Below are 27,930 nucleotides of genomic sequence, written 5' to 3' on the forward strand. Positions count from 1 at the left end.
TGTCTCCCTCCTCCAGGAAGGTTTCAGGGAGATCTGCAAGTGCCTCTCCTCCACCTGAAAATTACCAAAGCTAACCTTTATGATACGCTTACTACCTGCCAGACTTTGGGACTAACCTCTGCTAATTATACCCATTTCACAGATGAGGTAACTGAGGCACAGAGAAGCTAAGAGGCAGAACCAAGATCTGAACCTTAACTTTTTTCTTTTTTTTCTGCTTCTTCCTGAGCACTGAGGGGCCGGGACCCCGTCATTCTCGCTGCTGGATCTCAGCCGCGGGTGTGGATTCTGTTAAAGAGAACCAGGTCCCGGAACCCGAGGTCCCCTGGAGGCGGGACAGTCTGCTCCTGTATGGCTCTGCCACATCTCAGCCTCTAGACCCTCACCTGGGACCTGGAAGCTGGGGCCCAGATCCCCGTGCACCGCGGCTGCTCAGCGCAGCCCAGACCGCAGCACCTCGGGGAAGGAGCACCAGAAAGATGCCTCGCTGGGAGGGGCCGTTTACTGCACGGTCTGTAGTCAACACGACAGTCCTGGGGTCACTGGCGGCTGCCGCACCCGCTCCAGAGGTGTGTGTGTGTGTGTGTGCAGGCAGACGAAGGGAGGGGAGTCGAGGGGCACCCACTGCCTTGGAGGAGCCGAGGTCTCAGCGGCAGCCCCCGTGGGAGCTCCCAGGGACAGCAGTCTCAGATTCTAGGGGTGTGTCTTGGGGGGGACTGGCCCCGGCGCCCCCTTGTTCCCCACTCCCTGCCCCCTGAAGAGTCAAATCGGTCAGGGTTCCTGGAAGAGTCACCCAGCAGGTTCTGGAGGTGGGGGAGGTGCCTGGGCCGGGCCCTTAAGGCACCCCCGGCTGCCTCCACGGCCCACTCCAGGGTCAGCAGCACCATGTCTGCCCGCACTTGTCCCTTCCTGGGAGCAGCGTCTGGAGATCCCCATTGTCCTGGGCTTGGCCTGGGTCCGAGTCAACTGGGGAGGAGGGGCTGGCGCTCCGAGGAGGTGGCCGTGTCCCTGTATATCAGGAACTGTATGGAGATCTGGAGGGGCCAACGTCAAGGCCAAACTGAGCAGAGGCTAAGACGGCCATGCTCTTCCCTCCCTCTCACCCCAGCCCTCCCTGAGAGGCCAAGATCTCAAGCTACAGCCCCCTCCCTCGAGGCTCTCGGGACAGCTGCCTCCAGGGTCCAGCTTGCACTCCTGTGGCCTGAAGGGACTGATTTCCCCAGATTCTTCAGGGCCTTTGCATAGGCTGAGTCGGAACCACCCCTCCCTTGCCTTTGCCTGACTCCGCTCTTCTCCTCCAGGCAGTTTAAGCGGCACTGCAGGGTCCCTGGCTGAGCTTCTAAACTAAGCCAGCCCCTGCGGTGACACCAGGCAGGTTTCCGGGCAGTGCCCAGCACCACCGTGGTGAAGTGTGTGCGGACCACCTCCGCCCCGAGCCGGGAGCTTCCTGGGCCACTCGGTTCTGGCTCGCTGCCGGATCCGGCGCCTAGCGGGGTGCTGGGCCCATGGAGGTTCACTCTGGATGGATGGGCGGGCGGATGGATGGGTGCTGAAGCCGCCTGCAGGTGGAGGCTGCTATGCCCGCCTCCTCCCCTGCCCCCACCCCCCGCCCCCCCAAACTCCGTCCCCCACTACCCCCAAAGGATACAACAGTGTCGAGCAGCAGCACGCCCAGGCTGCCTACGAGCCAGGGCAGGTGGTGCAGCAGGTAACTGCCCTCGTCCTCGCTCACCTCCGGGTTTTTGAGCAGCACGCTCAGCCCGTACAGCGTGTTCCCCAGCATCACCAAGGCGAACAGCGAGTAGGAGACGCCCTGCGTGGACTTCCTCAGGAACTGGGGGTAGGGGGCAAGGACGAGAGGCCTGGGACGGGGCTCCTGTCACGCTGCCCCATCCCACTGAGCAGGCTCTGGGCACGTTTCTCACCGTGCGCCTGGCAAGCACACCCACGACCTGTCCGGGGTCCGCGGAGACCCGGCCGCCCCCTGCCCGGGGCCCCGCCGACGGCCGCCTCTCCTGCCCCAGCACCCCTCACTGCCCCGCCAGCCTCCCCGGCCCCAGCAAGCCCCTTTCTCCCCTCTTCTCGGGACTGTTGGCTGAGCCCCTGCCTCCTCACCGGACCTCCTGATTCTCTGAGACACACACAGGACACCTGTGCCCCTCGAGACAGGCCTCCCCTGTGCCCACTTCGCAGAGGCCGAAACTGAGGGCTGGAGAACTGGATTCACTTGCCCAAGCCAACGGTGAGTTTGAACCCAGACCGTCTGCACCAAGACCCCACCCCTTGACCCGGAGGACCCCCGGCCCCGGCCCCAGGCTCACGTTGGTGCGGATCTGAGGCAGCCGGGAAAGCAGGTAGAGCACGCTGGAGACCGAGCCGATGACAAAGCCAACGATCTCCTGCTGAGTGAAGGGCTGAGAGGGCAGGCGCTGCTCAGGGCCCGGGCAGGGCCAGAGGTGCAGCGTGAGACCCCCGCTCCCTGGGGGAGGGGAGTGCCCTGGGGACGAGCCAGTCCCCCCCAGCCCGCCGGTCCCCTCAGCCCGCACTCCACCATCATTGACCCACACCTCACCTTACTGCCCGGCTCCACTGACAGGAGCGTCCGGCCCCGGAAGACCTCCCTCTGGGCGGCCACAGGGCCCGTGGTCCTCAGCAGCGGGGCGGCACACGCCAGCCCCAAGATGAACAGCAGCACTGAATTGATGGGGGTAGACACTGGACAGGAGACGGTTGGGGGGGGGAGCCAAGGTCAGGTAGCAGAGGCAGCAAACAGAGCACGACTTGAGTCCTGGCCTTGCCCTTCAGTGGCTGTGTGACTCCGGGCAAGTAACCCAACCTCTCTGAGCTTTAATGCCTCCTCTGTAGGATGGGTGCAGTAGCATCCTTCTCCTCGAGTTGTAAAGGAGAGACAAGGGCAGAGGGGATCACCAAGAGCAGAAATGCTCTTGAGACACCCCCAAGTGCCTCCATCTGCCCTCCACTCCCGGCCCCTCTCAATCCTCAAGGGCAGCGGAGACCGGTGTCCTTGTCCTCATCTCCTTAGCTCCAAGCCCAGGGCCAGGTACGGAGGAGCAGCTGAAGCCCCATTTGTGGAATGAGCCTCAAGAGGAGGGAGGTCCCTGTGGTTGCGCGGGGATGCGCAAGCCATCCTCCAGCCTCCCTCTCTGCGGTCTGGGACGCCGGCTCGCAGATAAGGCCCGTTGCTGCGATGATGACTGTGCAATGGGGAAGCCCACTTCCTCCCGCGCTCCCGGCCCCTCCCACTGCCCCATGCCCCACACGCACGCAGAGAGGGGCGCTTCTTAAACTTGTAGTGAAAGTAGAGGGACAGCATCACCAGGTCCGCCAGCACGTAGTACACCGCCGTGTAGGTCTGCAAGAGGAGTGGGAGCTCGTCAGCAGCTGTGGGGCCGATTGGCCTATTTCACCTCTCGGACCTTCTGTCTCCTCATCTGTCTGCCCCGCAGAAGCAGAGATCAGGCCAGCAGAGGGCCCGGCCTGGACGGAGGGAGGAGAGGTGGCCGGTGCTCCTCATCAGGGCAGAGTGGGACTCAGAGGTCAAGGGAGGGCTCTGGTTTGGCCCAGAGGGCGCCTTCTCCTGGGTGGGGTCTTCCCTCTGCCATGGTTGTCCCAGGCAGCACCCCCCGCATTGGACCCACCTGCAGGGGCAGCTGGTCAGCGAGGAAGGAGCCGATGAGGTTGCAGGAATCCCCTCCAATCCAGCCCAAAAGGAACCAAAGAGACAGCGCCTGGTCCATGTTGCCCGTCCTGCAGGCCTTGATGTACTGGCTGCGGCCGAGGAAGGAGACGCAGGCTCAGGGCAGGAGGGGGCCCAGGCCAGGGAGGCAGGGACGTCACCTGTGAGCCCATCCTGCTGGCAGGGGGAGCTTCGGGAGCCTCTTGGTGCCCCTTGGGGATTCTCACCTGCAGATTCTCTTCCAACCAGGGAACTCAGTGGCAGCTGCATCTTTCCAGAAGCATCCACAGCATTCCTCAGACTCCCCTCCAGAGCACCCTAGAGTCTCCCAGCAGGGACCTGGCGTTTTGTGTCAGGCCCTGAGACCTGTCACAGGGACCCTGCATTCTTTCTTTCATGGAGGGAAAGGGGGGTGGCTGTGGCAGGGACTCGTGGCCTGGCACTGCCCTATCTACAGGAGCGGTTGATGATAAGATGGGCCAAACCACAGCCTGTGACCTTCAAAGGGCAATGTGGCAGGGCTGGGCTATGGCCTGAGTTTGACCTCAGGGCTTTGGATAACCTGGTGGTTTGTATTTTTGGTTGTTTTTTTTGTTTTTTTTTAAGATTGTATTTATTTATTTGACAGACAGAGATCACAAGTAGGCAGAGAGGCAGGCAGAGAGAGAGGGGGAAGCAGGCTCCCTGCTAAGCAGAGAGCTCAATGCAGGGCTCGATCCCAGGACCCTGGGATCATGACCCGAGCTGAAGGCAGAGGCTTTAACCCACTGAGCCACCCAGGCGCCCCTGGTGGTTTTTCTCAAAGGCCAAGTGTCAGCACGAGCTCCAGGCTGACAACAGGTGTTAAAGGGTTTCAGGCAGAGGTCTGACTATGAACTCTTTCAGTCCTGCAGACTACTCCCCCCACCCAGGGCAGATCTAGTCCCTGATGCTCCTCCCAGGGCAGGGAGACTCAGGGCACACGGAGGCCAGAAGCCAGGGTTGCAGCCAGACCCTGAGCCCTCCCTCTCTGCACCTCTATGCAACTGCCATTTGCTCTTTTTCTGTTAATTTTTTTTTTATAAAGATGTATTTATTGGGGCACCTGGGTGGCTCAGTGGGTTAAGCCTCTGCCTTCGGCTCAGGTCATGATCTTAGGGTCTTGGGATCGAGCCCCGCATCAGGCTCTCCGCTCAGTGGGGAGCCTGCCTCCTCCTCTCTCTCTGCCTGCCTCTCTGCATACTTGTGATCTCTGTCTGTCAAATAAATAAATAAAATCTTAAAAAAAAAAAAAAGATGTATTTATTTATTTGAGAGAGAGCGAGCTAGAGCACAAGTGGGGGGTGGCAGGAGAGGGAGAGAGACAGAGGGAGAGAATCCCAAGCAGGGTCCGTGCTGAGCTCCAGGCCCGACATGACCTGAGCCGAAACCAAGAGTCAGCCGTTTACCCGACAGAGCCACTCGGGCATCCCTCATCTGTGTGTATTTAATTAAAAAGGGGACTAAATGGCACTTAATCTTTCCCAAGACCCAAGTCAGAAACTGAGAATGCCGGGTATGGCCCTGGTTCTTCCCATGGCCAAGCTTCTTCCTCCTCCTCCTCCCGTGGACACCCTCCTGCCTCCACCCCACCCCCCACCCAGTCTGAGTGCCTCTCTGTCCTACCCAAGCTTGGTTCCCCCTGAACCTGTCATCCCTCTCAAGGATCTTTCCAAAGCCCCTGGCTGGCTGCAGTCATTTCGAGCCTCCCGCTGCTCTTCAGGGGAGCCCCCAGAGCCAGCTGTCCCCCTGCCGCCGCCCCCAAGGGGGACTTATTTCCCTTTCTCCAGACTCATCAGCAGCCAGCCTACGCCCTCCTCTTCCCCTTTGTCTTTCATGGCTCAGGAAATCTCACTTCCTCCCCACAGCCTTCCTTGACACAAGCTCGCCAGTGTCCCCTACTTCCTCCTTGGTACCATGGGACATCCTTGTCCCTCCTGGACTCAAGCCTCCTGAGGTCAGGAAGAGTGTCCAGCTCAAGCCTGGCACCAGGGAGGCCCCTCATTAAGGTGTAGCCTATGGCCCTTAAAGCCCCTTCTAGGACATGCGATTTGGCCTTCCTGCCTCAAGTCTCGCTCCCTGTCGCTCCAGTCCTTCCCTGTGACTCCCAGACGGCCTTTTAAAGATGGCTGGAATGGAAGCTCTGCAAAGGCAAGGACGGCATCTGTTTTGTTTACTTGCAACATACCTACTATGGCACCGGGAACAAGCTAATTCAATGAAAATGTCAAGTCCACAATGAGGTAGTATGATAACTCCGTGGGAAAAATACCATCTTTGAAACACAGGGTACTGGGACAACCAGCCATCTCCATGCAAAAGAATGAGACTGGACCCCTACCCCATACCATATACAAAATATAACTCAAACTGTAGCAAAAACCCATTAAAAAGAAAACCACAGGCCCAAGATGGAGTCACTTAGGCCAAATCAACAGAGGCTTAATAACTAACCTAATCACACAGAAATGTAGTCTTAATGGGTCAGGAATTTTCTGGCTGGTAGCCATGAGGTAATCTATCACCTCACTATCAATCATGGAGATGGCCCTCTCCATCCCCCACAAAGGAAGATGAGATCATCTACTAAGACCCCCTACAGGAAAGTGAACTTGCCTGATATAATCCTTCCTCCCTCAGTAATTTCTTGCCCCAGCCTCTTTCCTATAAAACCTTCCATTTTATAAAACTCTTGGGAACATCTCTCTGTTTGCTAGATGGGATGCTGCCCAATTCCTTAATGGCTTGATAACATCGACTGTGTCTTCAAATTTAGTCAGCAGAATTTTGTCGGTTAAGTATCAGAGACTTGATTTGGCTCAGGTCATGATCTCAGGGTTCTGAGATCGAGCCCCACTTCGGGCTCCATGCTGGGCTTGGAGCTGCTTACAATTCTCTCTCTCCCTCTCACTCTGCTGAAAGAAAGGAAAAGGAAAGAAAAGAAAAGGAAAAAGAAAAGAAAAAAAAAGAGAGAAGAAAAGAAAAGAACATATGTGTTTTCACCCCATCCCTGGCAGAGAGTTCCTAAAACTCTTGGAATTTCCTAAGTGATTTGAGCAATAAAGGTGCATTTGTTAGTTAATGAGGTGACTTTTGGAAAGCCTCAGTGTGCCCTAAAGATGCGGGCTGGCTGCCATGATGTGATGAAACCCTTGGAACTTTCAGTCCCATTCCCCTGACCTCCGGGGAGCGGAGAGGGGCTGGAGACAGAGTTCAATTGCCACTGGCCAATGATGTCATCAATCATTCCTGTGCAGTGAAGCCTCCAGAAGAACTGGAATGGACAGGTTCAGAGAGCTTCTGGGTCAGTGAACGTGCTCAGGGATAGTGGCGCCCCGGGAGAGGAACCGGAAGCTCCTCGTGCCCCCGTCCGCATTCTCTGCCCCGTGCATCTCTCCCATCTGGCTGTTCCCTGTATCCTTTCGTAAAACACCAGTGATCTACTGAGTCAAATGTTTCTCTGACTTCCGTGAGCTGCTCTAGCAAATTAATCAAACCCAAGCAGGGGCTTTGTTGGGACCTCCAGTCTGTCCACACCTGTCAGAAGCAGAGGTGACAACCTGAACTTGTGACTGACCTCTGAAGGGGGAGGGGCAGTCCTGTGGGACTGAGCCCTTCGCCTGTGGGATCTGATGCTGTCCCACAGTATACAGTGTCTGAATGGCGTTAAATGTGTGGCGGCGTGGGAAAAAATACACATGGACACTGGCATCAAAATCAGGTAAATCGGGGCGCCTGGGTGGCTCAGTGGGTTGAGCCGCTGCCTTTGGCTCGGGTCATGATCCCAGGTCCTGGGTTCGAGCCCCGCATCGGGCTTTCTGCTCAGCGGGGAGCCTGCTTCCTCCTCTCTCTCTGCCTGCCTCTCTGCTTACTTGTGATTTCTCTCTGTCAAATAAATAAATAAAATCTTAAAAAAAAAAATCAGGTAAATCTATAAAATCTTTCAAGGAAAAGATAATACAAGAGGGTTTGACTAGCCCCACTCTGACCTCAAACTTTCTATACTTCATTTTTAAGTAGACTCCACACCCAGCACAGGGCTTGAACTCACCACCCTGACATCAAGACCTGAGTCAAATTCTAGAGTCGGAGGCTTACCTGACTGAGCCACCCAGCTGCTCCTTGACCTCAAACTTTCTAACTGATTAAGTTCTTCTTTCTAGTTTATTCCTTAACTCAGGCAGAAGACCCCGTGGGCAAAGGATCCCGGGAAGGGAACTGGAACTACCCGCTGAAGCAACAAGGACCGCCCTGGGTCCGGGAGACCCAGAGTGACGGAGCCCAGGACCATGACCGAGCGGACTTCACCGCCCCCCTGCATGTACCCACCGGCCATCGTCCCCCACTTTCCTTATATAATTCTGGAAGGACTGTCAGCACTTGGGAGACAGTCTACACCAGCTCGTGGGTTTCCTGGTGTTGGCCTCACAGAGATAAATCCTTTTCTCGTTTCACCCCCACCCACGTCTCTGCCATTGGCTTTGGTCGGCGGCCAGTGGCTGAACTTGATCTGCTGCCCCCTCCCCGCCAGATCCAGATGCTCTTGTGTCCCTGTGCCCCGGTTACAATCAGGGGAACATCTCTGTCCCTTGGATAAGGTGACGATGTTTTTCTAGATATGACACCAAAGCACAAGCGAAAAAGAAAAAAAGAGATAAACTGTACATCATCCAAATGCAGAGCTTCTGTGCTTCCGAGGACGCAATCAAAAAAGCGAAAAGAGAACCAGAGAACGGGAGAAAATATTTGCAAATCGTGACGCTGTTGTATCCACACTATATAAGGAACACTTGCAACTGAGGATGCCTGGGTGGCTCAGTCGGTTCAGGGCCTGCCTTCAGTTCAGGTCATGATCTCGAGGTCCTGGGATGGAGCCCCACATCAGGCTCCTTGCTCAGCTGGGGGCCTACTTCTCCTTCTCCCTCTGCCCCTCCCCACCATTCGTACTCTCTTTCTCTCTCTCACAAATAAATAAATAAAATCTTTAAAAAAAAAAGAACTCTTACAATTTAACAACAAAAGGGCAAATAATCCAATTGAAAAATAGACAAATGGGGGCACCTGGGTGGCTCAGATGGTTAAGCCTCTGCCTTCAGCTCAGGTCCTGATCCTGGGGTCCTGGGATCAAGCCCCACACGGGACTCCTGGCTCAATGGGGAGCCTGCTTCTCACTCTCCCTGTACTGTCCCCCCTGCTTGTGCTCTCTCGCTGTTGAATAAATAACTAAAATCTTAAAAAAAAAAAAAAAATAGGGCACCTGGGTGGCTCAGTGGGTTAAGCCTCTGCCTTCAGCTCAGGTCATGGTCTCAGGGTCCTGGGATCAAGCCCCACATCGGGCTCTCTGCCCAGTGGGAAGCCTGCTTCCCCCCCACCTGCCTCTTTGCCTACTTGTGATCTCTGTCAAATAAATAAATAAAATATTAAAAAAAAAAAAGAACAGACAGAAAGTACGCATTGATGAGGATATAGACGCACTGGAACCTCACACGCGAGAGAATGGAAATGGTAAAGCCTCTTTGAAAACCGGTCTGACGGTTCCCTGTTAGAAAGAAAACCACAGAAGGTGCCCAGCTGGCTGGCAGAGTCTGTGGAGCACGAGACTCTCGATCTTGGAGTTGTGAGTTCGAGCCCCATGTTGGATGTAGAGATTACTTAAAAAAATAAAATAGGGTGCCTGGGTGGCTCAGTGGGTTAAGCCTCTGCCTTCAGCTCAGGTCATGATCTCAGGGTCCTGGGATAGAGGCCCATATCGGGCTCTCTGCTCAGCGGGGCGCCTGCTTTCTCCTCTCTCTCTCTATGCCTGCCTCTCTGCATACTTGTGATATCTCTCTCTCTCTCTCTCTGTTTCAAATAAATAAATAAAATCTTAAAAAAAAATAAAATAAAATCTTAAAAAAATATACACACACACACACACACACACACACAGAAAACCAGGGGTGCCTGGGGGAGCTCAGTCGGTGAAGCATCTGCCTTCACCTCAGGTCATGATCCCAGGGTCCTGGAATCAAGTCCTGCACCGGGCTCCCTGTTCAGGCGAGAGTCTGCTTCTCCCTCCCTCCGCAGCTCCCCCTGCATATGCTCTCTCTCTCTCCTGTCTCTCTCAAATAAATAAATAAATAACATTTTAAAAGATCATAATAAAAAATAAATAAACTTGCTCCTTGAACGCATTAAAAAAGAAAAAGGAAAAAAGAAAACCAGAGGCCCCAAATGACATCACTAGGGCTAGGCCGAGTCATGAAATCGGGCTTAACAATGTTTTTTTAAACATCCTTGAAAGATTAAACATAGCATTACCCCATGACCCAGCAATTTCACTATGTAAGCATATACCCAAAAGAAGTCAAAACATATGTGCCCACAGAAACTTGCACAGAATGTTCACAGTAGAGACAAAGCCATATCCATCAGTGACCGGCTGAGTAAACGGTGGCTTGTCGCACAGGGAACATTACAGCGACGGCACGGGGGAGTCTTAAAGAGGTTCTGTTAAGGGGAAGAAGCTGGACTTTCACATGCTCTCTGATTCCATTTACAGGAAATGTCCAGAGTCGGCAAATCTACATCGACAGGAGGAAGAGGGGTAGTTGCCCGGGGCTAGGAGCTCTGGGCGAAATCTGGGATGACTCATTTCTTTGGGGGTTTCTTTTTAGGGTGATGGAAGTATTCTAAAATGCATTTTGGCATTGGTTACACAACTCTGCGGATACACTAAAAACACTGAATTATACATGTAAATGGGCTAATTCTATGGTATGTGGACTATCTCTCCATAAAGCCATTTTTAGAAAATGCTGAGCTCCTGATTAAAGCCTTATCTTTCTCCCTCAGGATAAAGCACCCATTTCCTAACAGTGGAGAAGCCTCACAGCACAGTGTCCTCGGTGACCTCTCCGACCTCCCTTCTCCCCAGGGCCCCTAATGCCCACCCCCTCCAACCAGCCACAGGATTGTGCCCACATAGTGCAAAGGCCCCAGGTCCTTCGTGCCGTCCTCACGGCAAGCCTGGGAGGTCAGCAACACCGTGCCCATTTTGCAGATGAGCAAGGTGAGGTACAGAGCAGCAAAGTGACTCCCCCAGGTCACAGCATGTCCCTGTTCCTCAATCACAACAGTGGTCACACTCTCTTGTAATCACCGCTCGCCCACCCATCACCAGACTGTCACAGGACAAGGCATCTCAGCCCTCCCACCCCCTGCTTTCTCTCTTCTTAGCTGTACAACCTAGAGCAAGTGACTTAGCCTCTCTGGCTTTCTGTTCCCTCCTAAGTAGGGACAGTTACACGGTTATGAGGCTTAAACGAGGTAAAAAATGACAAGTGCTCAGAACTGAGGTATGTAGCGTGCACTGAACAAACAGCAAGGGTTAATACTGTTACTGTCACCTGTGTGTTGGCCTCGGCCAGCACAACGTGGGGCCTAGGCGGGGCTTCAGGGTAGGGTCCTCCAGGGTGTGCTGGAAATCAGTGAGTGGGAGTGGAGGAAAGAGTACATTTGGCCTTGAGTCTGGAGAGGCCCAAGGCAGGTCAGGCAGACCCCTCCTCCAGGCAGTGCCTGAAGCCATGGCCCCAGCCCGCTCCCCTGTCCTGGTCCCGCCCCCCTGCCACCACTCACGGGAAGGTGGATGCTGCAAAACAGACAATCGAGATCAAGCCCAGGCCCACACTGGCCTCATCCCAGCCGTCCTGGGCGCATTCGCCGAACACGTCCCATATCCACCGGCGGGAGCCATTGGGGCAGTCGGAGAAGTTGCCGGAGCCCAGTTTCTTCCAGACCATGGCTGCTGCAGGATGGGGGGACGACTGCACAGGGAGAAAGAGGGGGGGCCTTTAGCCTCGGCAGGTCTGGATCCTGTCAGCGCCACCTCCAGCAATGCCCACCCCCCAGTTTCATTGCCCGGCACAGACTGAGCCTCTGAACCCGAGGGCACAATCAGCTTCAAGTACACACACCACCTGTGCGGGGGCAGTGCTAGATCGGCAGCCAGGGACAAGTGTGTTCAAATGTCAGTTTTAGCACTGGTCAGTGCTGCGACTCTGGGCAAATGCCTCAGCCTCCCTGTGCCTCAGTTCCCTCATCTGTAAAAGGGGTCATCACAGTGTCTCCTTCATGTCCTGCCCCTTACAGGAGTTCATACAATGAACCCGCAGCATCACTTTGTTACAACTCTCCAGTTTACATTGTTTCCGATCTCTTGTTCTGTAAATTACATCTATAGAGACCAGCCCCCATTAAGTATTTTCTCACTGAAAGCAGGACTGGGGTGCCTGGGTGGCTCAGTCATTAAGTGTCTACCTTTGGCTCAGGTCATGATCCCAGGGTCCTGGGATCAAGCCCCACATCGGGCTCCCTGCACAGTGGGAAGCCTGCTTCTCCCTTTCCCACTTTCCCTTACTTGTGTTCCCTCTCTCACTGTGTCTCTCTGTCAAATAAATAAATAAAATCTTTTAAAAAAATTTAAAAAAGAAAGAAAAGAAAGTAGGACTGTCACCTACAGAGGGTCAGAGAAGGCAGATGGAGAATAAGAGCCAGGTGGGTCCAGGGCTTGCACAGGTGGCTGGCACTCAAGCGTGGCACTCAAGCAGAATTCTCCAGGAGCAGCGTGAGCGGGATAGGGTACCTGATGCCAAGGCGACCAGGGCCACTTCCCCGTTCAAAGCCCAAAGTGGCTGGTTGCAGGGCAGGCAGGAAAGTCCCCTCCCAATGCCCAGGCAGCCTGCACAGTGACTATAGCACTCACTGTCTGTGCGACAGTCCCAGAGAAGGGACAGAAAGCGGAGCCAGACGGCGCCATCTCCACCAGGCGAGACTCACCACAGTCCCTGATTACGAAGCTCTTCACCAGCCCTGGGCTAAATACCTTGCAGGCATTTTACTCATTTTGCCCTGTTCAACTTCATGAAGGGGGCGGGGGAGCTCCAAATATATCCAAGGAACCAGGGAAGTGACTTGCACCCAGCCAGGAAGAGGCAGAGGCAGGAGCCAAACCCAGGATGGGCCCCAAACCGCGACTCCTAGCCACCCTGCCATGCTGCCTAAGGTGCTTCTGGCCCTGGATATGGCAGACCCCCCCCCCCATCTGTGGTCTGGGTGACTGTCCAAGCGCCCCAGCAGCCAGAAGGCAGGCTTCCCCTGTGTGTGTCCCCCCGTGCTCAGAGGCTTTCCTGGCCGGCCTGGGATCCTCTCCAGCTACCTTCCGTTTCTCCCTCTGCCTGCTGCTCCCCCTGCTTGTGTGCTCATGCTCTCTGTCAATAAATAATTAAAATCTTAAAAAAAAAAAGAAAACCAAGTCCTTTTGTCCCCCGGTCACCCCCCAACGCCCTTTTACAGATTCTGAGTGTGCCGCTCCCTCTCCCCACTATAATACACTGTCACCCTCGTATTTTTACCGTGAGCTGGGGGAGACTGCCCCCATTTTCCAGGTACGGTTGGGTCGCCCTGCCCAAGTGAGGAACCTGTCTGAGCCTGTCTGTGAAGTGGGAGTGATGACACTGGCTCCTTGGGGTTGGTGGTAGAGATGAAATGCAGGCAAGGAAGGTTCTCGGCCCCAGGCCTGACCAAGCCCTGCCGGGGCGGTGTCGTGAGGATGAGAGGCCAGGAGCTCAAACACCCTGTGGCCACTCTCTCGCTCCCTTTCCACCAGGTGAGGGAGGAAATGAAAGGAACGCATGCCCAGTGAGGGAAGGGGGTGTCTGGATGATTGTAGCTTGGCTCACAGGGCCCAGAGCACAGGGCAGGTGCTCCCTGATCTCCCATAAGCACATAAGCACAGCTGGGGACACTGAGACACGCCTGAATCCCGACCAGAAGGGGCTGTCCTCTGGGGGCCGCTGCACACAGGACCCATCATCTGGAGGTCCCAACCCAGCTAGGGAGTCAGCCTGGCCCCAGGCCTGGGTTCTGGGAATGGGCCCACCTCCTGGTCAGACAGCACTGTGAGGATGGATGTCCAGGGTTGCAACAAAGTTTGACTGCATCCAGAGATTTGACAAGGACCACAGCAGGGGCGGGTGCCTTGGAACCACGGAGGGCACGTGCCCAGAATTCAGGCTCAGTGCCTCTGGACTTCAGATCACAGCCTTTGGGTTTAAGAAGCAACCCCAGGGGCACCTGACCGGCTTATCTCGTAGACCATGCAACTCTTGATCTCAGGGTTGTGAGTTCAAGCCCCATGTTTGGTATAGAGATTACTTAAAAGTAAACCCTTAAAAAAAAAAAAAAAAGGCAACCCCAGCTGATTCTGATGCACTTGGCCATGCTTTGGGAAAACCTACACTGGAGAAGGCATCTCAGGCCACACCCAAGCTCTCCTACTGGATCCCAAGATGAGTCAGGGAGATGCTTCCCGTGAAAGCTTTCTAGGGAAGCAGCAGGCCTCCAGGCTTCTGCACATGTGGTCTTTTCCCTTAGGAGTGTCCTTCTCTCCCTGGAAGTCCTGGTAAGGAGACACAGTTCTAACATGCCATCTCAAAGATGCCTTGCAAAGGCTGGCTGGAGGACACCTGGTCACCTCTTCCCTCCCCCTTCACATAGCTGAAGAATGCTTATCACAGTCCTCAGCTACTCCGGCTCCTCAAGTCCACACCCCTCCCTTCACCCTAGCTATGACTGACTCTCGCTGCCAGCAACACCAGCTGCACCATAAAGGTTCAGACAGTGCTGAGGAAGAGAGAGGAGACAGAGAAAGAGGGAGATAGACAAGAAAGGGAGGGAGGGGGACAGAGAAAGAGGGACAGACAGGGAAGGAAGGAAAGAAGGAAGGAAACAAACTAGCTGTGAGCTCAGATGACCTAAGTTTGAGGAGAGAGCACTAGGGAACTGACCTGCTTAATGCCCACAGCATAGAATTCCAGGGCAAGTGACAGCCTCAGAATTCCAGTCTATACAATGGGGGGATAACCTATGTACCCACCTCCTAGGCCGACCGCAGAATTAAATGACAGGATCCAGGCCAAGGGATTAGAATGGTGCCTGGCAGAGATTAAACACTCAGTAGGAATAGCCAGGGATGGGTATTACTCTGCTTTGGTTGTAGCATGTCTCCCCACCACCTTCCCTGAGACCCTGGGGCAAAGCAGCCTTTGGTTAAGGGTTGCAGGGACAAGACGCGCGCCAGTCCTGACACTTCCAAACCCAGCCTCCCCACGTACACACTTCCCAACTTGTCCCAGGCCTGAGGAGGGGAGAGCAATCTGGGATCCCTATAAAACCATGGCGTAGGTGGAGGGGAGGGGAGTCCCCACTGGCGGCCCACCCCCTCCAGGCCTCCGAGTCCTTGGCCACCTGGTGACTAAGGCCAGCACGGGCCACCTGTTTGGCAGGGATAATGACAGGGCAGCTGCTGGGGTCAGCGCTCAAACGCCGCGAGGCCCCCTCCCCTGCCTGCCCTGGGGAAAACAAAGCCGTCGGAAACGATGGGGCCCGTCCGCCGGAACTAGGAGGTGAAAAGAGGACCCAGACCCCAAACCCTGGCCAGGCTGGTCCGAGACCATGCTCAGGAGGGGGACGTAGGCCCCCGAGGGTCCAGCTAATCCCGGCCCAGAGCCTCGTCTGCGAATCTCGCGCCGCAAGGAGGGGACAGAAGCCCCAAAACGGTCCAGGGACTGTAAGAGGTAGTTGGAAAGATGTGGCAGCGACGCACATGCGAGTCCTGACCCGCAGCCTTCAGGCTTGCCCCCAGCCTCAATCCCGGCTCACCGTGTCAAGTTCCGCCGCGGATCCCGGCTTCTGCGCTCTGCCTGCACTGCCTGGGTCAGCTGACCCGAGGCCCCGCCTCGTCCCGCCCCGCCCCCGTCCCGCCCCCGTCCCTGTGAGGCGTGGCTCCGCCTCCTCCGCCGCGCGCAGAGCGGACAGTCCCTGGGGGCGGTGAATACGGCGAGAGAGAACCGAGCGTGCGCGGTGGGGCGGCGCGCGGCCAGTCCTTGCTCTCTCCTCGCCTCCCGGCTCCACCCCCACGGCGGGGTGGGCGGGACGCGAGGCGCCCCAGGGCGCAGGCGCAGACCTCATGCTAAGCGCCTTGTCTCGCGCAGTGGCCCGGGGAGCGGTGCGCTGCGCCGGCGGTTCCCCGGCGCCCGAGCTTCGCGCCGCTGCCGCTACCAACGCCGCCACCATGTCCCGGCCGCTGTCGCCGCCGCGGGCCGCTTCCGGGGCCCCGGTGCGGCCCGCCACCGTGCTGGGCACCATGGAGATGGGGCGCCGCATGGACGTGCCCTCCAGCGCCGCGGCCGTGCGCGCCTTCCTGGAGCGCGGCCACACAGAGCTGGACACGGCCTTCATGTACTGCGACGGCCAGTCCGAGAGCATCCTGGGCGGCCTGGGCCTTGGGCTGGGCGGCGGCGACTGCAGAGGTAACCCCTACCTCCCCCTGCACGGTGCGGCGTCCACCCGACCCCGGCCGCCGTCACGACCAACGGTTTCGGCCCCTCCGGGGCGCTGACTGCCCCGCGGACCCCTCCCGCCTGCTCCTCAGTCCCCGTGCACGTGTCGCCCCGGACAGCCAGACAGATCTTTGTCCTGACCTCCTTTCTCTCCCCTTCTCTTTCCTCTGGGAGTTGCAGTCAGGAACCGCCCTCCGCCCCCAGTCTTACCCCGAGGCTGGTCTAGTTCTTCGTTTCCTCCCCGCCTTGCTTCTTGGGGCACCTCTCTGCGGCAGCGGTCCCCAGAGCTATGCAGTACCCCCTCCAACCCTGTCAGGTGCCCCCAAATCGCCCCTCTCCCCATTGCTCTCACCGCCCATGGCTCCCTGAGTACCCTCTTCTCATCCTGGCCTTTCATCACATCAGTCCGTAGACTTTGCTCTGTTCAGCTGGCAGTACCTGGCTCCCAGAGGGACCTGCAACTAGGTCACGAAGGAAGCTGGGGGATCGGGGTGGAATGCGGAGTGGGGAGGTTTGTTATGGGGCTATAAGAGGGAGAGTGGGTCCACCCCACCCGCAGGGAGCTTAGTGTCTAATGAGGAAGCTTGAATCGGGGAAGAGGAAACACTTTGGAGGGATTAAGGGGTTAGGGAGAGGCATGAGAGAAGGTTCAGAGAACACTGGAGCTGGGCCTTAAAGGACCAACGGTAGTTCGCTGGGAAGAGAATGGGAGACAGCTGCATCAAAGCTGAGGGCAGGGCTGTGCAGACCAGGTTTGGAAATGCAGCCTCTGGTACGTGCAGGGACAGCCAGTACACAGGTGCGGCTTGAGTGGAGGATATCAGTGCATGACAGGGACTGTCCCTCATTAGCCTGATTCCCTTGGAAATGCCTGGCACTTGGTAGCAATATAGGAAAGTGGGATTTGGAGCCAACGGCAAGGAAAGAATTCTTGAGATTCTTGAAACTTCTTCTGTGCCAAAAGATGCTTTTATCAAAGCCTGGGGACAGGCCTGGTGCGCAGAAAGAATACCACTGGGGCTGTGATGGGTGACTGATTATATTCTTTCAAGGTGGGAAGGTGTTTGGGACAGCACAAGCCCCCAGGGTATTTTGGAAACAAGGTTTCCAGGACCTTGAGGGGGCTAGCTATTGCTGGGAAAAGGTCATGGGGCACCTGGGTGGCACGGTTGGTTAAGTCAGTTGGTTCCTTGAGCTCGCATGTTGGGCTCTGTGTTCAGTGCGGATTCTGTTTAAGATTCTCTCCTCCCTCAGCCTTTTCCCCCTAAAATAAATAAAATAAATCTTAAAAAAAAAAAAAAAGGAAAAGTTCATTTATTACCGTTTAGTAAAAACTCAGTCATGAGGCCCTTCAGATGTGTATCGGTCAGTCATATGCCTGGAGGATCATTACCGACATGTCTTGCGGGGGTAGAGATAAAGGAAGTTTCTGAAAGAATTTTTATATGTTAAAGTAGGCTTACAGGATCCTGGAGAAAGAGGGAAGTGGTCAGACTAAGATTACCTCTTGCCTTTAGCAAAGTATTAACATCGAGGCAGCTGAGTTCCAAGAGGCATGTCCCTCTGCCTGTTTCAAGGACATGTCAGGAAATTTAATTTTTTCTTTTGCCTTTTGTCTCCCACATCTGTGGGCCCAGTAAATGTTCACTGTTACTCTTACTACCATCCTCTGCTTCTTCCTTTCCGCCCCTCCCGGCTCTTGTGCAGAACCCCGCTTTGGGTTCTCCTCAGATTTGGAGCTTGGTAGATGTGGAGGAAGCTGTCAGACCCATGCTTTCTAGTGAACCCAGCTGCCCCCTCCTTAATAATGGAGGTTTTGTTTCTGAATTGGTTTTTCTCCTCCAGCCCTCTCTGCGGCCTGAGCCAAAGTCCGCAGGTTGGACTGGAGGCAGAGTTCACACCCAGAGTGCAGAGGATTTGAGAACTGTGGGGACATGGAGAAAATGTGCACAAGAAGCTGTGGGACTGGTTCTCTCCCACATCCCAAGGAGTCATGTGCCTCCCCTCTGACCTGCTGAATTGCCTTTGCCGCACGTGAAAAGTGCACAATCCAGACACAATGAGCTTGGCAGAACACTGTTTGCCAAGAATACTCGGCAGAACACTGTTTCCTTCTCATGGGGATTGTGTCTCGGCTGTGGGTGGGGTGTGTGCCTGTGCACGCTTCTCAGAGTCAGAAGGGGCAGGGGAGCGAGCCCAGCTTCTGCTCCTTTGACATAGTACCTGTCTCTCAGGTTGATCTGTGCCCGAGGCGCGCGCTGGGGCTGCTGCATCTAAGCAGAATTCTCGCCGCAGCCTCTTGCCTCCCTGTTGCCAGGCCTGCCCCCTCAAGTTCCCTCCTGAACACAAACACAGTAAACATAGCTGACTTTGGTTGATGGGATTTGAGAAAAGCGTTAGCAGTTAGGTCTGCCACCCTTCTCTTGTCCCCTGTCCCCTGTTCCCGGCCTGGGCCCGGAGTCGATGCTCTTAAAACTCCAAATTGCAGGGATGGGCCTCACGTACTGTGTGTGTGCCTTTCTGACTCTGCCCATCTTCCCAGGCTCGGGAATATGCTTCCTACCCTTCCCTGTTGGGGGGGGTCTCATTCTTAGAGACTCAGCTCCCGGGTCATCCCCATAGGATGCCCTCCCTGGTATTCCCAGGATGGCCACACCCTCTGTTCTGGGCTCCTTTAACACTGGGGGCCTTCCTCTGTTGTGCTTACCTTACAACTTCACCTTTAGGCTGTGAGCTCCTTGAGTGGAGGGAGCAAGTGTGTCTCCCGGCAAGCCCCGGCTGAGTGACTACTAGTGATTGTAACAGTGGTGGACATTGAGAACTTACATATTTAATGCTCATGATCTCCCTGTGAGGACAGTTGTGTTGCTATACCCCCATTTTACAGATGAGAGAACTGAGGCTCAGAGAACTGAAATAATTTAGACAGGGTCACCTAATAAGCCTCCTAACCATTGCACACTCCCCTCAAAGTGAAAATCGCTACCAAGGCCAATCCCTGGGAAGGGAAGTCGCTGAAGCCTGACAGTCTCCGGGCCCAGCTGGAGACGTCCCTGAAACGGCTGCAGTGCCCCCGGGTAGACCTCTTCTACCTACACGCCCCAGACCACGACACCCCCGTGGAGGAGACGCTACATGCCTGCCACCAGCTGCACCAGGAGGTGAGGCCAGCCCCCGAGCCTCCAGGAGAGTGGAGGCACCAGGGTCATCCCAGAGCGGAGCCCACTCCCAGGGTCCCCACCCCCATCTCCCCTTTGTAGTGTCCTGGGTCGCGGTGGGTTCTGACCGAGGCCTCTCCCCTGCAGGGCAAGTTCATGGAGCTTGGCCTTTCCAACTATGCCTCCTGGGAGGTGGCCAAGATCTGCACCCTCTGCAGGAGCAACAGCTGGATCCTGCCCACTGTATACCAGGTGAGGGCCCGGGCCGCGGGGGCCCATCTGCAGGGCTGCTGCTGATGCGCGGTTCTCCTGGCCCTTCCCACTGCCTCCTGTGTCCTCTCCATGGCAGCCTATGGATGGCTCCCAGGGGCCGTGGGGATGATTTGCGATCTCCTCAGCTTGGCTAGCAGGCACCTGCTGGCTCTGGGCCTGGCTCCCCTTCCTGCCTGCATGTGCTGCTTGGGCCCTTCCTTCCTGCTCTCTGGCTGTGGGCATGAGCCTGGACCAGCCTTCCCCTTCTCCCGGGTAGGGGTGAGTGCTCAGGGCTCACTTGGTGGGCTCGTCCCCTGGAAGCCTTTCCCAATGCCGAGAGGAGCCTCCAGTACCCAAACGTCATGCATCCAGTGAGGATTTTTGAGCACCTGCTGTGATCACAGAACCCCCCTCTCTCGTGATCGGCTGTCTTCTTTCTGTGCGGGTGTATCTCTTTGACTGAAGTATAGTGACAGAGTGTTATATTAGTTTCAGGTGTGTGACATATTAGTCTGTGCGATGCTCTGCTCCCTACAAGCGTGGCCACTGTAGGTCAACATGCAGGCTGTTACGATGCCGTCTACTCTGGTCCCTCTGCTCTACCTTTCATCCCTGCACCTTACTCAATCTGTAACTGGAAACCTGTACCTCCCACTGCCCGTCCTCCCTTTTGGCCCAACCCCCAACTCCTTCCTCCCGACAACTGGCAGTTTGTTCTCTGTGTATATGGGTCTGTTTCTGCTTTTTTGTTTTTTCATTTGTTTTGTTTTTAGATTCCACGTGTAAGTGAAACCATACGGTATTTTTCTTTCTTTGGCTTATTTCACTTACCATACTCTAGGTCCTTCCCTATCATGACAAAAGGCAAGATCTCCTTTTTTTTTTTTTTTTAAAGATTTTATTTATTTATATGACAGACCGGGATCATAAGTAGGCAGAGAGGCAGGCAGAGAGAGAGGGGGAAGCAGGTTCCCCGCCAAGCAGAGAGCCTGATGTGGGGCTCGATCCCGGGACCCTGGGATCATGACCTGAGCCGAAGGCAGAGGCTTTAACCCACTGAGCCACCCAGGCGCCCCCTCCTTTTTTTTTTTTTTTAAATTTAAGATTGTATTTATTTATTTGACAGAGTGAGAGAGATCATAAGTAGCCAGAGAGGCAGGCAGAGAGAGAGGGGGAAGCAGGCTCCCTATTGAGCACGGAGCCCGATGCGGGGCTCGATTCCAGGACCCTGAGATCATGAACTGAGCCGAAGGCAGAGGCTTAACCCCCTGAGCCACCCAGGCACCCCTAACTCTTGGTTTTGACTCAGGTCTGATTTTGGGGTTGTGACATTAAGGTTCACACTCAGCATGAAGTCTGCTTGAGTTTCTCCCTCTCCCTCTGCCCTCCCCCTCCCGCTCATATATGTGCTCTCTTTCTCTCTAATAAATAGATAAATCTTTTTTTTTTAAAGATTTTATTTATTTATTTGTCAGAGAGAGAGAGAGAGAGAGAGAGAGAGCACAAACTGGGAGAAGCAGGCTCCCCGCTGAGCAAGGAACCCAATGCAGGACTCGATACCAGGACCCTGCGATCATGACCTGAGCCAAAGGCAACTGCTTAACCAACTGAGACACCCAGGCGCCCCAATAAATAAAAATTTAAAAAAATAAATAAAAGGATAGCCACATGCAGAAGAATGAAACTGGACCGTTTCTTTACACCACACACAAAAATAGACTCCAAATGGATGAAAGACCCAAATGTGAGATAGGAATCTATCCAAATCCTAGAGGAGAACACAGGCAGCAACCTCTGTGACCTTGCCACAGCAACTTCTTTGTAGACAAGTCTCCAAAGGCAAGGGAAACAAAGGCAGAAATGAACCATTGGGACTTTGTCAAGATAAAAAGCTTTTGCACAGCAAAGGAAACAGCAAAACCAAAAGGCAACTGACAGAATGGGAGAAGATATTCGCAAATGTCTTAGCAGATAAAGGGCTAGTATCCAAAATCTATAAAGAACTTATCAAACTCAACACCCAAAGAACAAATAATCCAATCAAGAAATGGGGAGAAGACATGAACAGACATTTCTGCAAAGAAGACATCCAGATGGCCAACAGACACATGAAAAAGTGCTCCACACCACTCGGCATCAGGGAAATACAAATCAAAACCACAATGAGATCCCACCTCACACCAGTTGGAATGGCTAAAATTAACAAGTCAGGAAATGATAGGTGTAGGCGAGGATGCGGAGAAAGGGGAACCCTCCTACACTGTTGGTGGGAATGCAAACTGGTGCAGCCACTCTGGAAAACAGCATGGAGGTTCCTCAAAAAGTTGAAAATAGGGCTACCCTACGACCCAGCAATCGCACTACTGGGTATTTACCCTACAGATACAAATGTAGTGGGGCGCCTGGGTGGCTCAGTGGGTTAAAGCCTCTGCCTTCAGCTCAGGTCATGGTCCCAAAGTCCTGGGATCGAGCCCCACATCGGGCTCTCTGCTCAGCGGGGAGCCTGCCTCCCTCTCTCTCTGCCTGCCTCTCTGACTACTTGTGATCTCTGTCTGTCAAATAAATAAAATCTTTAAAAAAAAAAAAAGATACAAATGCAGTGATCCAAAGGGGCACGTGCACCTGAATGTTTATAGCCACAATCTCCACGATAGCCAAACTATGGGAAGAGCCCAGATGTCCATCAACAGATGAATGGATAAGGAAGATGTGGTGTATATACAATGGAATACTATGCAGCCATTGAAAAAAATGGAATCTTGCCATTTGCAACAAAGTGGATGGACTGGAGGATATTTTGCTAAGTGAAATAGATCAGAGAAAGACATTTCCTATCATCTCACTCATGTGGAATTTAAGAAAAGGATCATAGGGGAAGAGAGGAAAAAATAAAACAGGACAAAATCAGAGATGGAGGGGTGCCTAGGTGGCTCAGTGGGTTAAAGCCTCTGCTTTCGGCTCAGGTCATGATCCCAGGGTCCTGGGATCGAGCCCCGCATCAGGCTCTCTGCTCAGTGGGGAGCCTGCTTCCTCCTCTCTCTGTGCCGGCTTCTCTGCCTACTTGTGATCTCTGTCTGTCAAATAAATAAATAAAATCTTTAAAAAAAAAAATCAGAGATGGAGACAAACCATGAGAGACTCTTAATCACAGGAAATAAATAGGGCTGTAGGGGTCGGGGGACAAGGTAACTGGGGGATGGGCACGAAGGAGGGCTTGTGGTGTCGTGAGCACTGGGTGTTATATAAGACTGGTGAATCACCGACCTCTACCTCTGAAATGAGTAATACATTATAAGTTAATTGAATTTAAATTAAAAAAAAAAAAGCTGCGGGGTTCCTTCCCTTGACACTAGCGACCTCCTACCCACAGGGAATGTACAACGCTACCACCCGGCAGGTGGAAACGGAGCTCTTCCCCTGCCTCAGGCACTTCGGACTGAGGTTCTACGCCTACAACCCTTTGGCTGGTAGGGGCTGCTCCGGGGACAGGCTCCCCCTGGGGTGGGAGGCCATTCCTGGCCCATCTCTGCCTCTTGCCGACACGGCAGGTGCCTGGCCCAGGGCCTGGAAAGCAGGGAGGGCTTTGAAGGGAGGCTGGGCCGTGTCCTCCATCCCTCCTGGGTTCCCCCAACACCCCCACCAGTCCAGAACAGCCTCTGGGAGCAGGGTGGACCCATGGCTCTGATGGTGGTCTCCCCACAGGGGGCCTGCTGACCGGCAAGTACAAGTATGAGGACAAGGACGGGAAACAGCCCGTGGGCCGCTTCTTCGGGAATAACTGGGCTGAGACCTACAGGAATCGGTGAGCCGGGGATGGGCTACATCAGGATGGGTGGGGTGCGGGGTCCCCTTTATCTGACTTGGAGAAATTCTAGGAGGTTTTCCTGGGACTTCCAAGTCTTTCCTGTTGTTTGGACCCATGTCTCTTGATTCCTGCAGAAATTACCAAACTCTGCTGGGTTTCTTGTTTTCTTGGGAGCTCTGTGAGCAAATGGTGACCCCTAGGTCTTATACTGGGTCTTCCAAGGCCAAGCGCTTCCTTGAGGACTGCTTACCCCTTGCCAGGAAGGAAAGAGGGAGCCCTGGATCCATGCTTAGGAGGCCTGGGGCTGAGGCCTGCCCCCAACCCCCCACCCCCCACACTAGTTACCTTTGCTTCACCAGGTAAAGTAAGGGCAGGCAGTTCTGAAGAACTCATGAAGAGACTAAAGATGTCTTTGAGGTGTTTGGTGAGGCCCCTCTAGCTGCCTCCTGTGCCCAGTGGCTCTGCTGTCCCATCAAGCCAGCCTGCTGCTGGAAGAGCACCGGGCCCTCCTCTCCGTGGTGTTGGATGGACACGGCTGCTGTGCTTGGCTTTGTGGCTGTAGCCCTAGTGTGACCTCAGGTTATTAACCCTTGTGCCACCCCCTTCACCTGCCCAGCTTCTGGAAGGAGCATCATTTTGAGGCCATCGCCTTGGTGGAGAAGGCCCTGCAGGCCGCGTACGGCAGCCGCACCCCCAGCATGACCTCAGCCGCCCTCCGGTGGCTGTACCACCACTCCCAGCTGCAGGTGAGCCGGCTGCCCTGTGGCAGAGCCAGAATTACCTGTAGGTGATTTCTAAGTCATGTGTTCTTTTTTTTTTGCCCCCCAAGATTTGATTTGGGGGCGCCTGGCTGGTTCAGTTAGTGAAGCATGTAAAAAGACTTTATTTAGTTATTTGTCAGAGAGAGAGCTTGAGCACGAGCAGGAGGGAGGGGGAAGAGGGAGAAGCAGGCTGAGCAGGGACCCCCCCCGCCTCCACCCCACGATGCGGGACTAGATCTCAGGATCATGTCCTGAGCTAAAGGCAGACACTTAATTGACTGAGCCACCCAGGTGTCCCAGCATGTGATTCTTGATCTCAGGGTTGTGAGGTCAAGCCCCATGTTGGGCATGGAGCCCGTTTTTTGTTTTTTGTTTTTTGTTTTAAGATTTTATTTTTAAGTAGTCTCCACCCCCAGTGTGGGGCTCGAACTCACAACCCTGAGACCGAGAGTCATGTGCTGCACAGACTGAGCCAGCCAGGAGCCCCACCTAAGCAGTTTTTCCCGGTGAGAGAGCTGGTGAGCAGCTGTTCCGCTGTCCTGAGCAGCTGTCTGAGCGCCAGGCCCCGGATAAGGGCTTCACATACGTGTACTTGGTTACTCTTCTGGCCCTACGAAGTGCCATTCCCTCAGTTTTACAGCTGAGGAAATGGGTTCACACAGCTGTGCAGGGGTTAGAAAATATCTCAAACCTCATTAGCCTCACGCACTCTTTGATGGGTGTTGGGGTCCCTGTCTCTGTTTAGCTAAAACCCTTCTCCTGCATCAGCCTGACGTACAGCGTTTGACGTGCCTAGAGTAGTTTCCCACAAAACAGGGGCGAAGTGCCTGGCGTTCCTCTTCCCCATAACCAGGCTGAGGATAGAGAAGACTGAGTCACCGGGAGGCGGAATGACTGAGCCCGGGTTACCCAGCTGAGTGGCCGAGCTGGGCTCTGAGCCCAGGCCTGTTTGAGGAGGAGCGGAGAGACAGCGGGGTTTGGAGTCACATCGTTAAAATCCCTGAGGGCGTTGGGCTCCTTGTGGAACTCTATTCAGTGTAAATAAACATCCGTGCCCGGGTCCCTGACAGGGGCAGGGCGGGGAGGGCGGGCGTGTGGCTGGAGTCACAGCTGGCTGTCTCCCCTTGCAGGGCACCCACGGGGACGCGGTCATCCTGGGCATGTCCAGCGTGGAGCAGCTGGCACAGAACTTGGCGGCGACCGAGGAGGGGCCCCTGGAGCCGGCTGTGGTTCAGGCCTTCGACCGAGCCTGGCACCTGGTCGCCCACGAATGTCCCAACTACTTCCGCTAGGGCCAGTCCTGGCTCAAGCTGCCAAAGGTTTCTCTCTTTCCCATCACCTCTTCTATCCTCTCATCCTGACCAGTCTGCCTTAAGTTGATTTAACATGGTCTTTTTTGATTGTCTGACTTGATGCAATATTTTTCTAGATCCCTCTCCTGGCTCCCAGTTGCCTTCCCTTCCCAGTCTAAAGGCTGGGGCTATGGTCCTCTTGGGCAGTTCCTGTCCGAATAAAACAGGCGTTTGCCCAGGCTGCGGCCTAGGCCCCGAGGAAAACCCACAAACCTGTCTCCTTTACTGTCTGCCGCCTGTTTTCGTCCTACCTGGGGGCTTCCTGCTATCAGGGCAGAACCACGAGCTGGAGTCTCCAGAGGGCCAGGGTAGAGCACACGCTGCCCTCAGGAGGCTCTCTCCCGCCTTCTGTCCTGAATCCAGCCTGAGTCAACAGCAGGGCTGAGGTGGCCCTCGCTCACCTGTGCACAGGGGCAGACAAGCAGGCCGTGCACCCTGAAGTGTACTTTCTCTTATTCAGAATCATCTCAGGAAATAGAGGCACTTAGAACTAGAATCCCTGGGGCCAAAACCTCCTAAGATGCTCCTGGCACCTCCTGAGATGCAGTGTGACATTTTTAACAGACTCTCAATTTCAGCAGTGGTTTTACCCTTGTCCTGGTGAAAGACTCCTGTCTCCCTCTCCTCCGTCGGACTCTCAGCCTTTCCCTGGGTCACCTGCTGTTGGAGGTGGAGTGTGGCATGGGCAGCCAGGGTCCCCATTTCCTTTGGCAAACCCCTACTCCAAGCAGGGGCACCCGACACTGGGGAAGAAAAATCCCAGGTCTGATGGTTGCTTCCCAGTGCAGAAAAATCCATCTAGCCCTGGGTGGGAGGCTGGGATGTGGGCCAAGCAGCTGAAGTCAGTACTTGGGGCTTGCTTATCTGGAAGTGAAGAAGGGGGCTCAGCTTGGAAATGCCAGACCAAAGCACCAATCAGAAACACTTTTCTTCTAACAAATGTCCCATTTGCCGTCTAGAGGGAGACACCTTGCAGACAAAATTGTATTCTCTACAAAACAGTCACCCTCTCTTGTCCTCACCCACAATAAAATGCCCTCAGCAGGGTGGTATATCAGTACCATTGTACAATTAGCTCTCCTAAAATCAAATTGCTTAAAATGACAGAATCCCCAAATTTAGATTAAAGATTCAATGCAATGCCTATCAAAAGTCCAACTGGTTTTTTGTTTTATCTTTTTTTTTTTAAACAAATTCATAAACAAACCCTAAAATTCATATGGAAATTCAAGGGACACAGAATAGATATAATCTTGAAGAAGAAGACTAAGTTCTCTGATTTTTTATTTCAAAACTTACCAAAAGCTACAGTAATAAGGGCAGTGTGGTAGTGGCATAAAGATCAATGAAATAGAACCCAGAGTCCAGAAATAAGTACATATAGTACTTTCAGTTGATTTTAGAGAAATGTGTCAAGACAATTCAATAGGAAAAGAACAGTTTTCAACAAGCGAAACTGGGACAACTGGATATCCCCATGCAAAAGAATGAAATTGATCCCCTTCCTCACACCATCCACACTCACACAAAATGAACTTGAGGATTGTAGACCTAATGTAAAAGCTAAAACTGTAAAGCTCTGAAAATGTAGGAGTAAATCTTCATGATCTTGGGTTGGACAATGGTTTCTTTGATGACAGCAAAAGCACCAGCAACAGAAGACAAAAAAGAATTAGACATTATCAAAATTTAAAATATGTGTGCTTTAACGGATACCATCAAGAAAGTGAAAAGGCGGGGGGTGCCTGGGTGGTTCAGTCAGTTAAGCATCTACCTTCAGCTCAGGTCCTGATCCCAGGGTCCTAGGATCGAGTCCCACATTGGGCTCCTTGCTTGGTGGGGAGCCTGCTTCTCCCTCTGCCTGCTGCTCCCACTGCTTGTGCTCTCCCGCTCTCTCTCTCACTAATAAATAAAATCTTTTTTAAAAAGTGAAAAAGTGACCTACAGAATGGGGAAAATATTTTGCAAATCACATATCTCTTAAGAAACTTCTATCTACAATATATAAAGAACTCTTAGAACTCAATGGTGAAAGATAGAAAACCCAATTTCAGGGGCACCTGGGTGGCTCAGTGGGTTAAGCCTCTGCCTTCAGTTCAGGGCATGATCTCAGGGTCCTGGGATCAAGCCCTGCATCGGGCTCTCTGCTCAGCAGGGAGACTGCTTCCCCCTCTCTCTGCCTACTTGTGATCTCTGTCAAATAAGTAAATAAATAAATCTCAAGAAAACCCAATTTAAGAAACAGGCAAAGAGTATCTGAATAAACCTTTCTCTGAAGAAGATAGACACAGGGCCAATAAACACATGAAAAGCTGTTCAACATCGTTATCCATTAGAGAAAGTAAATCAAAACCACAGTGATACCACTTTACATGCCACCAGGATGGCTAAAGTAAAAAACAGACAGTAACAAGTGTTGACAAGGATATGGAGAATTTGGAATCTCCTACACTGCTTGTGGGAATGTAAAATGGTGCAGGCACTCTGGAAAGCAGTCTGGCAGTTCC

General features: G+C 54.0%; 2 protein-coding genes across 5 annotated transcripts; one reads left to right on the top strand and one right to left on the bottom strand.

Moving 5' to 3' along the window:
- LOC111154634 (PQ loop repeat containing 2) lies at positions 1–17,308 on the bottom strand. Of its 3 annotated transcripts, none has more exons than XM_022514376.1 (8): positions 16,448–17,308; positions 11,333–11,501; positions 3,660–3,789; positions 3,286–3,373; positions 2,573–2,715; positions 2,322–2,414; positions 1,649–1,834; positions 1–1,034 (listed from the first exon to the last, which is right to left on the bottom strand). In XM_022514376.1, the coding sequence occupies exons 1-8, from the start codon at positions 16,452–16,454 to the stop codon at positions 963–965; spliced, it is 888 nt and encodes a 295-aa protein (XP_022370084.1). In that variant the 5' UTR covers positions 16,455–17,308; the 3' UTR covers positions 1–962. The 3 variants fall into 3 exon arrangements, with proteins under 3 accessions (XP_022370084.1, XP_022370085.1, XP_022370086.1); XM_022514377.1 differs by lacking the exon at positions 16,448–17,308 and adding an exon at positions 15,416–15,451 and having other exon boundaries at positions 11,333–11,520; XM_022514378.1 differs by lacking the exons at positions 11,333–11,501; positions 16,448–17,308 and adding an exon at positions 3,925–4,290.
- LOC111154633 (aflatoxin B1 aldehyde reductase member 2) lies at positions 15,723–26,567 on the top strand. 2 transcript variants are annotated; one of them, XM_022514374.1, is made up of 7 exons: positions 15,723–16,065; positions 19,069–19,256; positions 19,401–19,505; positions 22,876–22,972; positions 23,208–23,307; positions 23,927–24,056; positions 25,202–26,567. In XM_022514374.1, the coding sequence occupies exons 1-7, from the start codon at positions 15,723–15,725 to the stop codon at positions 25,361–25,363; spliced, it is 1,125 nt and encodes a 374-aa protein (XP_022370082.1). In that variant the 3' UTR covers positions 25,364–26,567. The 2 variants fall into 2 exon arrangements, with proteins under 2 accessions (XP_022370082.1, XP_022370083.1); XM_022514375.1 differs by lacking the exon at positions 19,401–19,505.
- Positions 26,568–27,930: the final 1,363 nt, after the last annotated feature.

This window comes from Enhydra lutris, unplaced genomic scaffold (genome assembly GCF_002288905.1).
Source record: "Enhydra lutris kenyoni isolate GAN:26980312 unplaced genomic scaffold, ASM228890v2 scaffoldscaffold38, whole genome shotgun sequence".
NCBI lineage: Eukaryota > Metazoa > Chordata > Mammalia > Carnivora > Mustelidae > Enhydra > Enhydra lutris.

What these genes read in the sequence shown, in the direction of transcription:
- LOC111154633 (XM_022514374.1), top strand. Translation starts at nt 15,723, where the DNA reads ATGCTAAGCGCCTTGTCTCGCGCAGTGGCCCGGGGAGCGGTGCGCTGC. An exon ending in GCCACCAGCTGCACCAGGAG is followed by an intron (nt 19,257 to 19,400) that starts GTGAGGCCAGCC and finishes TCTCCCCTGCAG; the next exon opens with GGCAAGTTCATGGAGCTTGG. An exon ending in TCCTGCCCACTGTATACCAG is followed by an intron (nt 19,506 to 22,875) that starts GTGAGGGCCCGG and finishes TCCTACCCACAG; the next exon opens with GGAATGTACAACGCTACCAC.
- LOC111154634 (XM_022514376.1), bottom strand. An exon ending in TAAGAAGCGCCCCTCTCTGC is followed by an intron (nt 2,716 to 3,285) that starts GTGCGTGTGGGG and finishes TCTCCTGTCCAG; the next exon opens with TGTCTACCCCCATCAATTCA. An exon ending in CAGTGGAGCCGGGCAGTAAG is followed by an intron (nt 2,415 to 2,572) that starts GTGAGGTGTGGG and finishes CTGCCCTCTCAG; the next exon opens with CCCTTCACTCAGCAGGAGAT.